Genomic DNA, 14,708 nt, shown 5'->3' with positions numbered 1-14,708 from the left:
GACCTAAGCCAAAGTCGCATGCTTAACTGAGCCACCCAGGCACCCCATGAATTTTACTTTTAGATAGTAAAGAGGCATTGCGAAGAATTTGATTTAAAAAAAAGCTCTGAGGCTAAAAAAAGTTGAAAACCAGTATTACAATAATTTGATTAGCAACTAAAGTCATAAAATGTTAGGAGTCTCTGTAAATAACATAATCCAACCTTCTCCTGCCCTATGTAGGAAATCTCTTAAATATCATATAGCTATGGAAGTCTTAGTAGATGAACAGAAGGAAAAATATTTACTCCCTAGGTCACCACTGATCTCTCTTCACTGTTACACCCCTTAGTCCCCATTTTCAGACAGCTCTTAAGTATCAAAAAATTCTTATACTGATCACAACTCTCTTACACCTCTCCAGAATTTCTGATTGGAATCAGTTCCGACCTCTAGATCATGGGAAAATAAATCTAAACATCTGTCACCCATCAGCCCTTTAAATATCTGAACACTGTTACTAAATCTCTTCAACATCTTCTTAGACAAGGCCAAAGATACACTTCACATTGATCACACATCAACATTTTGGAATTTTCCCACTTTATCACTCTGTCATTTTCCCTGGGCACGTCAATCTGCCAATGTAATTCAATAAAACATGAAAACTAAAATTAATCTAGTCTTGCCACAGCAGCACACAGCATATGGCTTCTGCCTCTCCTGGTGTAGAACTGAAATTATACTTGCATTAATAAAGTCTAACTTATTTTGCAGGATACGTTTTGGGTGGAGCTTACACAAGGTACTATAAGCTTACAAACTACGTAAGTTTAAAGTACAGTCACATAAAATAAGGTGAACTTCAGGGCTGGGTGATGTAGTAACATACTGAAATCATTAGACATCAAACTTTCTTGTGTTGTTCCTCTCACAGCTCTGCCCTTCCTAATGCATGTTTCTTTTCCCGTAAGAAGCAATCTAGGTTCTCCCAGTGTGCTCTCCCTCAGTCACGAGATGAGAATTCATTCCTTCAGTTTGAGTGGGCCAACTTCAGTCCCATGACCACATCTAAATCAATAACAAACCAATCAATAAATCAAAAACTAATACCAAAGTAATGGCCGCAGGTGAAATGACTCAGGCCTGGTTCCTCAATCAACCGAATTAGCAAAGAGAATGGGATTATTATGACTGAATTAGACTAATCAGGCCCCAGCAGTGAACCAGGGTCAATTCCCCAAAACCACGATGCATCTACAAAATGAAAAAGGGATGGGATGGGTTCTGGTGAGTGCAAAGCAATTTACACTACACTTTTGGAACTACGCTTCACCTCTTCAAAGTACAAGGCCACACTTCCGACGATTTCATAGGCCAACACAAAACAGACTGTCCAACCTAGTAAACATTTTCTCTGTTCGCCTTTACGATTCACATTTCAGACCCTCCTTCTAAATCATTTGCTACTACCTTCCTGATGCGTATCTTTTTAGACATTCTCTATTTAGTGAAGTTCTCCTAGTAGCCAACACTCGATTTTATCTAAAAATGTCTGTATTATATCTTCATTCTTGAAAAACGGTTTTGCTGGATATATAACTATGGGTTGACAGATTTATCTTAACGTTTTGGAAATATTATCCCAGTGTCTTTTGGCTTCCACTGTTACTGACGTCATTCTGTTGCTTCTTTGTAGGAGGATTTCCCTTTTTTTCTTGGGGTGTTTCTGGTATTTTCTCCATGATTCTGGTATTTTACAACTGCATAATAATATTCCATTTGATATGTATTGTGACTTCTGTAGCTTTGTCTCATCAATTACAGAAAATTCACAGCACTACTTTCAATAACTGACTCTCCTACATTCTATTTTTTTCCTGGAGTTCCAATGAGAGGTACATTAGACTTTCTAAGTATTTCCCCCAAACTTGTGAATCTCTTCAACATTATCTGTAACCTGTATTTATGTGCTGTATTCTGGATAAATTTTTCAGCTCCATCTTCCAATTCAACAACTCTGTCTCCACAGATGGACCAAAAAGGCTTAGTCTCTGACCTGCTCTAATACTAGTAAAAGTCGTAAGGTCACCACTAGCTTTCACATTTACTATTTAATTTTCTGTTCTTGTTTCTTTGTTTTTGCTGCTGTTTTATATTTTTTGAGAAAGCAGCAATGCATTTAAAATGTGTTTGTTGTCACTTATTCAGGATCTAGTTTTACTGTAGTAAGAGGACCCTCAAAGTATATAGTCCATAATAGTGCTGAAAGGGAAAGTTAAGATTAACAATTCTAAAAAAATAAAAATAAATTTTTTAAAGCCTAACAATTCTTTAGCAATCACATCAAACTTTGTCTACTGCTTAAAGTAGAGCCAACTATTTCCCTTTGACTTATCCACAACTATTAGTTCAAGCCACCCTAGGCCATATGAGTGCAACTGACATTTGTTCCTAAAGTCTGTTTATCCCTAAAACATGTTTGTTCTTTGTTAATGACAGGGAATGGTATTAATATGTATTAGATGAGACAAAGAAGATGGGAAGGGAAAAAAAATCTACTTCAACTATCTTTTCCATTTATCCCACATAATCTCATTGCATTTCCTTATACCTTTCTAAAATTACTTAGGGGGTCCCTCGGGGGCTCAGGTGGTTAAGCCTCAGACTCTTAATTTCGGCTCAGGTCATGATCTCATGGTTTGGGAGATCAAGCCCCGCATGGGGCTCTGCAGGGATTCTCTCTCTCTCTCTCTCTCTCTCTCTCTCTCTCTCTCTCAGCCCCTCCCCTACTCTCTCTCTCTCTCTCTCTCACACACACACACACACACACACACACTCTCTCTCTCTCTCTCTCTCTCTCTCAAAACAAACATTCTTTAAAAAATTAAAAAAATTAGTTGGAGAAACTTCCTTTGCAACTAATAGATAAAAATTATCACAGAACATTTGGTCAAAAAATAACTCCCTTATATACCAATGAAGTTCCCCCCTTGTACTAATATTCACTTTAAAACAACTGTGTAAATTTGTCCATTACTAGCTTAAAGCTATAATTGTTCCTAGTAATAATTCTCTATTATACTGAAGAATATCAAGTTTTAAACACTCAATGTTTCATACAAAGGATTTTGTCTTCCCATCTTTTAAAGAATAATGATTCCAAACACTTTTGCTCTAAAATATGCTTAGTTACACAAAATACTAACGTTATTAGTGAATTCTTAATTTTCTGTCAGAAGCTCTAGGATTAATGTTGATCCAAATTTTTCTTGTCTATAATTTATTACCACATTTTTACACCGAAGCTATTAACAATCAGAAAAAACTATTACTGAGATTATGGTTCTCACCTTAATGTTTTGAAACCTTTTCAAGTGGACACTTCTGATGAAGTTGAAAACTTTAAAAAATGAACAATAATGGTTCATTGATTTTTGGCCTGAACATTAGCCCAGCTAACTCAACCCAGTCTATAGATAGCTATTAGAACAAGCTGACATTGCGAAATTTTAAATCATTCACAGATTACAGTCTCAGATCCTTTCAATATTACAGAAACACAGACAGTTAAGAAATGTAGATCTGTATTTGGGAAACTGTAGTATATTTTGTTTATAACCACTGAAGAAAAATCCCATGATAGGGTTAATGGAGATTTTCTTTTATGAAGTGGTCACAAAAATTACATTGTTTCACAATAAGGAGAGCCACAAATAAATAAGGTTTATACTTCAAAGGACATCCAACAGATCACCAAAATCAAGTCATCTCTAAACACTGCGTTAAAAACATTACCATGAAAAGAGAACAGTTTTTATCGTTGTATCTGTGCATCATACACACAGTGAAATGCAGCAAGTATAAGAGAGGTAGGGAAAAGTAGAGACACAAGACACTTTAACAAGATAGTCTCAAATCAAGACCTCAAGTAGACAATGATATTAAAAATAGAGAAGATCAAAACAGTAGATATTTTAGATATACTTGAGAACCTGAAACCAAAAAAATAGGAAATACTCCATCCTTTCAAGCACACAGGGAAAATTTAGATAAACTGACCTTAGGCCACAAAGAAAATCTTGGTAAAGTTGAAAAAAATAGAAATATAAAGAGTAATAGCAGAGAAGTTATTGTTTTTAATGGAAATAACATACACACACATGCACACACACATACAACAAACAAAAGGCTCTTCGACCTAAAATTTTTAAATGTACAATTAAAAACTTATTGGATCATAGGTAAAATCCAAACCTAAAGAGGAGAATTTCTTGAAAATAATGATAATGAAAACATGACATATAAGATCAGATCCATAAATTCAGCTAAAGCTTTTAATGGAGAAAAGCTTTAATACTAATATAAATCAAATGAGAATAAATAAATGCTCAATCAATTCAAAAAGAAAAAGGAACACAGTAAAGCAAAGACAGAATAAAAGAAAAAACAAATACATGTATTAGAAAAGAGAAAGAACTAATCTATAAATCCAAAAGCCAACTCTCTGAAAATCATTGGCTAACCTAAATCAAGAAAAAAGGGAAAAAGCAAAAGTATCCCGAATCAGACAAAATAAAAATAGGCATTAGAACAAAGAAAAATAAAGAAAAACATGAGATTTCTTCACAACTCTATGTAGAAAGTTTTAAAACCCAGAGGAAATAATTTTTTAGAAAAATACAATTTGACAAAATTGACTTCAAAGCCAAAAGTCTAATTTCCATAAAAAAATAAAGAACTTTTCATAAAACAGTACCAGACTTTTTTTTTTTTTTTTAACGTTTATTTATTTTTGAGACAGAGAGAGACAGAGCATGAATGGGGGAGGGGCAGAGAGGGAGACACAGAATCCAAAGCAGGATCCAGGCTCTGAGCTGTCAGCACAGAGCCCGATGTGGGGCTTGAACCCACAGACCGCGAGAACATGACCTGAGCTGAAGTCGGACACTTAACTGGCTGAGCCACCTAGGTGCCCCCAGACTCAGTTGGTTTCACATGGGAATTTTACCAAACCTTTAAGGAGCAGAAAATCCCAGTACCACTTAGGATATTCCAGAGGAAAGAATTAGTAATACTTTGTTATTATACAGTACTTGGACTACCTGTGAAGCACTAGAGTGTTACTTGAAAGTAAACTGGAATTAGTTGTAAATGTACACTGCAAACTCTAGTGCAACTGCTATAAAAAAAGTGAAAATGAGTAAACTGATATGCTAGAAAAGGAGAAACTGGAATAATATAAAATTGCTCATTAAAACCATAGTAGGCACAAAAAGAGTGGAAGACAAAAGGAACAAAGAACAATGGTAACAAACAGAAAACAGTAACAAACATAATAGACATTAATTCAATTATATGAATACTTCCTTTAAACATCAATGGACTACATCAATGAAAACAGAGACTGTCAGAGTGCACTAAAAAATAAGACCCAAATACATGCTGTCTACAAGAAATAAATTTATATATAAAGACACAGAAAAAAAGGAAAAGAGATGGAGAAAGATATACTGTGCTAATACTAATCAAAAGAGAGTGGATGTAGCTATGTTAATTTCAGACAGAGCAGACTTCAAAGCAAGAAAAGTGACCAGGGACAAAAAGAGGCGTTACATAATGATAAAGCAGTCAATTCTCTAAGAAGACATAAAAATCCTTAATATATATGTGCCTAACAACAGAGTGTCAAAATACATAAGGCAAAAACTGATATAAACTGTAAGGAAAAGGCATGATCCACTATTACAGTTGGAGACTTTAACACCGCTCTGTCAAAAATGGACAGATCTAGCAAGGAGAAAATCAGTAAGAACATAGTTTAACTCAAAAGCACCATCAATCTATACTGGATACAACTGATGTCTATAGACTACTTCATCCAACAACAGCAGAATACACGTTTCTCAAGCTCATAGGGGACACTCACCACAAAACAGACCATGTTCTGGACCATAAAACACACTTTTAAAAGAATAGACATCACACCATGTTTGCTCCCAGACCACAATGTAATTAAACTAGAAATCAATAACAGAAAGCTAGTTGGAAAATCCCAAAATACGTGGAGATTAAACAACACACCTCTAATTAACACATGACTGAAAGAAAAAACCTCGAGAGCAATTTAAAAATATTTCAAATTAAATGAAGCTGAAATACAACTTATCGAAATTTGTGGAATGCAGTGAAAGCAGGGTTTACAGAAGAATTTACAGCACTTCTAAAACTCTAAAGTCCATAATCAAAGCTTCCACTTTAAAAAACTCGAAAAAGAACAGCAAATTAAATCTAAAGTAAGCAGTGAAAAAGAATAAAAATTAGAGCAGAAATCAAAATTGAAAACAGGAATCAACAGAGAAGAATCAAAGAAACCTAAAGCCAGTCTTTGAAAACATCAATAAAATTGATAAGGTAGTCAGGCTAACTAGGAAAAAAAGAGAGAAGACATAAGTTAGTAATATCAGAAACAAAAGAGGAGACATTACTACAAATCCCAAGGACATTAAAAGGATAATTAAGGAATACTACAAACAATGCTACGACCACAAATTTGATAACCTATATGAAATAGTCTAATTCCTCAAAAAAAGACAATCTGCTAAAACTCATACATGAAGAAAGACAATCTGAGTAAGCCATTCAGTTCCATTAAAGAAACTGAAACAATAATAATCTTCTAAAACAGAAAGCACCAGGCCCAGGTGGATTCACACGCAAATTCTATCAAACATTTAAGAAAGGAATTAGAGCAATTCTCTACAGTCTTTTTCAGAAAATAGAAGCAGAATACTTCCTGACTCATTCTATGAAAACAGCATTTAATAGCAAAATAATACCAAAACCAGACAAAGACACCGCAATCTTCTTGTAATGACAAATATTTCTTAAGAACATAGATGCAAATATCCTGAAAATATTAGCAAATCAAATCCATCAATATATAAAAAGATCTGCCCAACACAACCTAGTGGGATTTATACCAGGTATACAAGGTTGATTCACCAATCAAAAGTCAATTAAAATAATCCATCACATCAACAGACTTAAGAAGAAAAAATCATGTGATCATTTCCATAGATAACAGTGAAAGCATTTGACAAAATCTAACATCCATTCGTGATAAAAACTCTTAGCATACTACAAGCAGAGGGGAACTTCCTCAACTAGAGAAACTAAAACTTAGGAAACTAAACATACTCATACCATATAATCCTATAGTGGCATTCCTTGGAATTTACCCAAACAAGGATGTTTATAGCAGCTTTATCTAAAATTGCCAAAACTTGAAAGCAACCAAGGTATCCTTCTAAAGATGAATAGATAAACTATTACCTGACACATCCATATAATGAAATATTATTCAGGGTTAAAAACAAATGAGCTATCAAGCCATAAACAGACATGGCAGAATCTTAAATGCCTATTGTTAAGTGAAAGAAGCCAATCTAAAACGTTTACATACTGTATCATTGCAATTACTGGACATTCTATAAAAGGAAAAGCTCTGGAAACAGTAAAAGAAACAGTAGTTACTAGGAGATAATAGGAAAGAAAAATGAATAGGCACAGAGAATTTTTAGGGCAGTCTAACTACTCTGTATGATACTATAACGGTGAACATGTCATTATACATTTGTCCAAACCTATAGAATGTACAGGAGTAAATCCTAATACAAACTATGACCGTTGAGTGATAATGATGTGTCAGTGTAGGTTCACTAATTTTAAGAAATGTATCACTTTGGTTCAGGATATTTAGAGTGTGGGAGGTTGTGACTGTGTGGAGTCACATGTGAAATCTTTGTACCTTCTGATCAATTTTGCTATGAACCTAAAACTGAAAAATAAAGTATTAAAATAAAATAAATGAAAAAACAAGGAAATTATCTGTACCCAATATCATAAATAAATTATCCCTACAAGACAGGGATTCTAAAAATAGAAAAGGAAAAAACCAACCCCCCCCCCAAAAAAAAATCAAAAATAGGCAGGAGACATGAACAGAATTCACAGAAAATGTTCCTTATCTATAGGAAGATGTCTAACTTCATTCATAAGAGTAACATAAATAAAAATTATACACCCTATTTTTTCCTATCAAATTGGCAAAAATTCGAAAATTTGACCACATATGCTAACAAAGTAGGGAAAAAAAAAGGCACCATCATACACTGCAGGCAACAATGCTTTGAAAAAGAGTTGTCATTATTTAGCAAAATTACATAGGATTTTACTCTTGACACAGCAGTTCCATTTGAGGGCTTTATCTCTTCCTAAGACACACTTAAACCCAAAAACAAGTGCTCAAAGCTCTTCACTGAAGTTCTATTTGCTGTAGCAAGACTGAAATAAATGTCTGCAGTAGAAGACTGGTTAAACAATGTATGATACATTCATACAATGAAGTGCTACCTAAATGTAAAAAGACATAAGAAATATCTCTACATATTGCTATGGAATGGTCTCCTACATACAGTAATAAGTAAACACAGCAAGGTAAAGAAAATGTATACAGTATGTTACCTTTTATCTAAGAAAAAGAAGAAATACCCCTACATAAACAGTAATTTGTGTATGTACTCATATACATACAATTTGGATCTGTATGTGTGTGTGTTAAAACAGCGGTATAATCCACAAACTACTAAAACTGGTTACCTATTGGTAATAGGGTGGAACAATCAAGAGATAAAAAGACTTTTCTGAAGGTAAACTGTTTGGGAGATTTAACTCTGCAACCATGTAAATGTTTTATGATAAAAAAACAAAATGAAATAAAATAAAAAGATACCCTAGAACAAAAATCAAAATTAAATAAAGCAATGCAACTGTTGTTATCAATTTTGTGGTTTGACCTCAGAGAAGAACTGTTTCAAGTGACTTGACATACAATAATTTGATTATATGTCCTTAACAGATTTCACAGGTATTTCCCTAATGGGATATATCCTAAGAACTACAAAGAAATCTTAAACTGTTCTCAGTAATATTATTAGCGATATTATTGTTATTCTGGAACTATTAAACATAAGATAATGCAACTGAATGTCAACAGGGACTCTAATAGCATACTAGCATCCGTACAAGTACTGAAAATAGTGCCAAAAATTACTTGTCCGTGATATAAGCCTAGTACACAAAAGGGGCCACAACTCAACTCACTGTCTTCCCCATCTTACTTAATGGCATCGAAAACCTACTTAGGTTTAACATGTCCCCTCCACTCATTCTTTTGGTCATCAAATCCTACTGACTCTACCTCGCGCCTCTGTGTTAAATTTAGTTCCATTGTGTTAAATTTGGCTCAGATTGCCCAAACACATCCTTTGCAATAAAAATGTTACATGAGCCACATATGTAATTTCGGATATTATTGTTTCCATATTAAAAAGAAAAAAGAAACAGGGAAAATTAAAATTCTGATATCTTTAACCCAGTCTATCCAAAATATTGTCATTTCAACATGTAAACAAAAATTCTTAATGAGCTACTTGACTTTTATTTTACATATCAAGGCTTTGAAATTCACTACGTATTTTACACTTACAGAACAGCTCAATTCAGACCAGCCCCATTTCAAGTGTTCAGCAGCCCCACTGGAGCACAGATGCCCCAGACCACCAGAGGTCCAAACACTGGCTACACATCAGAAGCACTCTTCATTCATTAAGTGAACTTACCAGTTGCAGGGTCTAGAGGCGAATCTGTGAACAAGAATAGATTCCTGGCGTACAAATCTCTTTTCTCTTGCCAAACCCTGACTGACACATTAAGACTATTCACAATCTGATCGACCTAATCCACCTCTTCAGCCCTTATCACAAATTCACATTCTATAATTTCCATTCTTTAAACACATATCTTCACAGATTCTCAAACACACTAGGAGTCCTTTAAAACTCCTTATTGTTAGTGTGCTGGTTTTTTCCTCTTCCTAAACTTTCACTGCCCCCTCTTTCATCCTACCTATCCTTCAACACTCAGGGCAAATATCCTTTCCCTCTGTGAAATGTTCTGTGGTTCCCCATGGAGGTATTTACTCTCTCCACTGTGTGTTTTATTCATCTCTCTGTCATACTATCGTACTTTATAGAATTACAATTTATCTATTGATGAATGTCTCCCCACAAGATCATGAGTTATCCACCTCATAACTCAGACACACTGGAGCTGGATTCAGTGGGACAGAAGGGGTAGAATTATAGTTATTTTGTGAAAAATCACACACAACCTATCTTAGCGACACTGCTATCTAACCTATAGGTGCCCCTACCTAAACTAAATGACTTTCCCATAGAAATTTATTCCATTAAGATCAGCAGGCCCATGTGCTGCAGTAGGAATATCACAGAAACGAACAGCACTTGTTATCCTGCCATACAGATCACTCTAAATAGTTAATACCCCGGTATCCCAGCTTATTAACAGTCTTCTCTAAGTTTGGATAGTCAATTTCCTAAAACCTTATCACTCTTGAATCTTCTAACTATAACCCTTAGGTATGCATGGCATTCGGCACCTTTGAGGGCTTTCTCTTCTAAAGAAAGTAAAAATCAGGCTTAAAAATTTTTTTTAATGTTTGTTTTTAAGACGGGGGTGCAGAGAGCAAGGGAGACAGAGGAACCAAAGTGGGCTCTGCGCTGACAGTAGAGAGCCAGACACGAGGCTGGAACTCATGAACTGTGAGATCATGACCTGAGCCAAAGTCTGACACTCAATTGGCTGAAACACCCAGGTGCCCCAGGCTTTAAATTTCTTAATGTAATGTCAACTTAGCTGTCTACTAAACTGATAATGCTGAACATATAAACCTTTATGATCAGCAACACACTTAGATTTAGGTATCTGTTAACAACCTAAATCTCCAAAGCTGATGTTCATCTCCTATAAAGGGCCTAAAGCCAATTTATATTAGACAGGAAGGCTGAGAGCTATTCTCACCCCTGTCCATACCATTTTCCAACAGTCACCATGGACCAGCCACTCATGCTACTTTGTTTTACATGTATTTTCTTCACAGTAACACATTGATATCGCCATCAACTCCATTTTACAGATAAGGAAACTGACAGTAAAGTTAAAAAACAATTCCTAAAATAATGTCTTCAGAATACGAATTCCAGATGTTTGCCCTTTAAACTACAGCCCATTTAGTGGTGTGCTAGAGTCAGGTCCACACTGACTCACAAGAGCCAACTGTTAAATTTTTAGGAACTGCACGAGCCACTGTTAAACGGAGCTATGATTAAAAATTAAATCATAGGGACACCTGGGTGGCTCGGTCGGTTGGGCGTCTGACTTCGGCTCAGGTCATGATCTCACTGTTTGGGACTTTGAGCCTCACATCGGGCTCTGTGCTGACAGCTCAGAGCCTGGAGCCTGCTTTGGATTCTGGGTCTCCCCCTCTCTCTGCCCCTTCCCTGCTCGTGCTCTGTCTCTCCCTCTCTCTCTCAAAATAAATAAACATTAAAAAAAGAAAATTAAAAAAAAATTAAAGCATATAAGCTGACAGTTAAATAATAAAAACAAAGGTACTACTTATTCGAAACTCACTTCCTAAATATTTTAGTACATTTTACTTGAGGTTAATTACACTTATTATATATGTGTATATACATCTGTGTGTGACATACGTGTGAATAATACTATATAATGGTGTGAAAACGAGTATCTCTTCTCAACTCTGTATTCAGTGATATCACTTTGCCAGCTTGAGACCGAGCACGATGGGAGTACTTACACCAAAGAAACTGGCGAATCCTACAAAGCATGGCTCCCCACGCCCCAAGTGGTTGTTACATATTACTAGCAAACCACAAGTTCGCTCCTTATTCTGAATAATCAGTTATTTCAAAATGCAATATGCAAAATTTGCAAAATGCAAAATGCAATTTTCAGCCTCTATCCAGAAACTCTCATTCAGTAGATCAGGGGTAGAGTATCAGCATGTATTTTGCAAAAGACTATCCTCTAAAAACCTTCTGATACATACCTGTAGCTGAGAAGTACACTTTGAGATTTCTAAAGCAGTATTATGGATCATATCAGACGTTAGAAGCTACAAACTTAAAACTGCACTACTTTAGGTTCCCAAAGAGAAGTCTCTACAAACTATAATGTGAAACTGTAACACAGCTTTTTTATCAAGGATCAAAGACAATCACAGGAAAGCTTCTATAAAGCTTAAATTATCAGAAACGTTTCTGTTTAAACAATAATCTTAATAAAAAGATTATAATATGAGACAACTAAGATATCCACATGAAAAAGAATAAGGCTGGACCATACATAAAAATTAACTCAAAATGGATCAAAGCTAAAGCTCTAAGATTCTTTGAAGAAAACACGGCATAAATCTTTGTGACCCTGAATTAGACAATGGTTTCTTAAATAAGACACCTAAAGCACAAACAACAACAAAAACACAGATAAACTGGATTTCATCAAATTAAAAACATTTGTGCTTTAAAGGACATCATCAAGAACATAAAAAGATAACCCAAAGAATGGAAGAAAACTTTTAAAAATCGTATAAAAGGAATTTGTATCTAAAATACATAGAGTTGAAGGGGCACCTGGGTGGCTCAGTCTGACTTCAGCTTGGGTCATGATCTCATGGTTTGAGAGTTAGAGCCCCATGTTGGGCTCTGTCCTGACAGCTCAGAGCCTGAGCCTGCTTCAGATTCTCTCTCTCTCTCTCTCTCTCTCTCTCTCTGGTCCTCCCCCACTCATGCTCTCTCTCAAAAATAAACATTAAAAAAAATTTTTTTAAATACATAGAGTTGTTACAAATCAACAAAAAGACAACCCAATTAAAACATAGGCAAAGGATTTGAATGAACATGTCTCCTGAGAAGGTATGCAGGTCGCCAATAAGCACAGGAGACGATATTCAGTATCATTAGCCGTCAGGGAATTGCAAAAACTACAATTAGATTACCACGTCACATCCATTAAGATGGCTATAATGAATGACTTAGATAATAGCAAATGCTGATAAAGACACAGAGAATTGAAAACCTCCTACACTGCTGACAAGAATGTAAAATGGTGTAGCTGCTTCAGAAAACAATCTAGCAGTTGCTCAAAAAATTAAACATAGAGTTGCTGTATGATGCAGCAATTCTACTCCAGGATATAAATCCAAGAGAAATGAAAACATGTGTCCACTCAAAAAATTGTGTATGGATGTTCATAGCAGCATTATACCTAAAAGCCAAAAAGTGGAAACAACCCAAATGTTCATCTACTAATGAATGGATAAACATGATATGTTAATACAATGGAATATTATTTGGCAAAAACAAGGAATAAAATATTGATGTATCCTATAGTCTTTCATGAACCTTGAAAACTCTAAGTGAAAGACACTAGTCAAAAACAAAACCACATATTGCGTAACTCCAGCATTATGAAATATCCACAGCAGGCAAATCTATAGTGATCGTAAGTGGAATAGTGGTCACCTAGGGCTGGTGGTCAGTTGGATACAAGTGTGACCACTAAAGGGTACGGGGTTTCTTTTCAGGGTGATGAAAATGCTCCAAAATTGACTGTGGTGATGGTTGCCTGACTCTGGGAATATACAAAAACCACTGAAATGTACACTTGAAATGGATGAACAGTATGGTATGTGAGTTATATCTCAATAATCTGTTACACATACACATAAATTTCTTAAAAAAAATTAACTCAGGAAGAGATTTCCATTTCTGAAAAACTGATGTCTTCTTTTATTCAATAAGTTATACTGAAGCATGGATTTATATATTGATATAAATTTATATACTTATACAACCACCAAATTATATATAATCATCAATTATATTTCTCTTCTGGCTTCATTACCAGGAAATTCACCACTGAATTTGTGGTCACATGTGCTTTCCTTCACCTAAGTTCTCTAGTTCAGCTTCCATCACCACCACGCCTGCTCTCACTGTTTTAATTTCTAAGTGTTCTACTGTAACCCACTTCAATCTTTCTTAGAAGCAAGCAGGATAGGACAGCTGACTGAATTCTGAAAACTTCAGAATACTTTTAGATGCTCAGGATGCCCACCAAGATACAGAAATCCTATGAAGTTCAGCCTGGGCTCTGCTAACCAATTCCCTTCACCTTAATCAACTGCCATCAAGAACTAATTCAGAGAATTAGGAGTTTTCCCAGAGGATGTTTTTCCTCTAAATTACATTATTCACATAAAACATTATAACCTGGTATTACACATTTACCATATATTTAGCACCCAAGATACTATTTTGAGTGGAACGTAAATAATAAATCACTACCGAAATTAAACTTTGTTTTGAGAAATTCATTCCTACCCTAACAGGTGAGGATGACTCCTCTGTGTTTCGTTTCTGGGACTCAGTGTCCACATCTTGGCGCTTATTCTTCATTCTTTCTCTAAGATCCCCTGTAGGTCTTTCTGGTGACCTTTGAACCGAAAAAACAAAAACAAAAGAGAAACAAAACAAAACAACAAAGATCTATATTCATATAACACTTATAAGACTATATTTACAGAAATACCTCACAAATCAATAAAAATTTTCTAACTGCCCATGGCTCCTAATGTTCAGAAAAATAATCAATTTGCTTGAGCTTAAATATTAATATATAAATAATACAAGCATCACTTACAAGTTTTCTCCCAATACCAACCAGAAGTGTATACATTAAAATTCCATGGGGAGGCAGGTACTAGTGATAAGAATAAGAAA

General features: G+C 35.1%; 1 protein-coding gene across 8 annotated transcripts in view; it reads right to left on the bottom strand.

The window, feature by feature from the left end:
- ZC3H13 (zinc finger CCCH-type containing 13) overlaps positions 1 to 14,708 on the bottom strand; it is a 95,478-nt gene that overhangs the window by 71,345 nt on the left and 9,425 nt on the right. For 7 of the 8 annotated variants that reach the window (XM_027064861.2, XM_027064859.2, XM_027064863.2 and 4 more), the window contains exon 4: positions 14,310 to 14,421. In XM_027064861.2, coding sequence (XP_026920662.1) covers positions 14,310 to 14,421 — 112 coding nt within the window. Of the gene's footprint in view, positions 1 to 3,332; positions 4,096 to 14,309; positions 14,422 to 14,708 lie in introns of those variants that run through there. The other variant, XM_053215693.1, reaches the window with a different exon arrangement.

This window comes from Acinonyx jubatus, chromosome A1 (assembly GCF_027475565.1).
Source record: "Acinonyx jubatus isolate Ajub_Pintada_27869175 chromosome A1, VMU_Ajub_asm_v1.0, whole genome shotgun sequence".
In the NCBI taxonomy this organism is placed as follows: Eukaryota; Metazoa; Chordata; class Mammalia; order Carnivora; family Felidae; genus Acinonyx; species Acinonyx jubatus.
The sequence above is the reverse complement of the archived record's forward strand: the minus strand, read 5'-3'. Positions and strand labels throughout refer to the sequence as shown.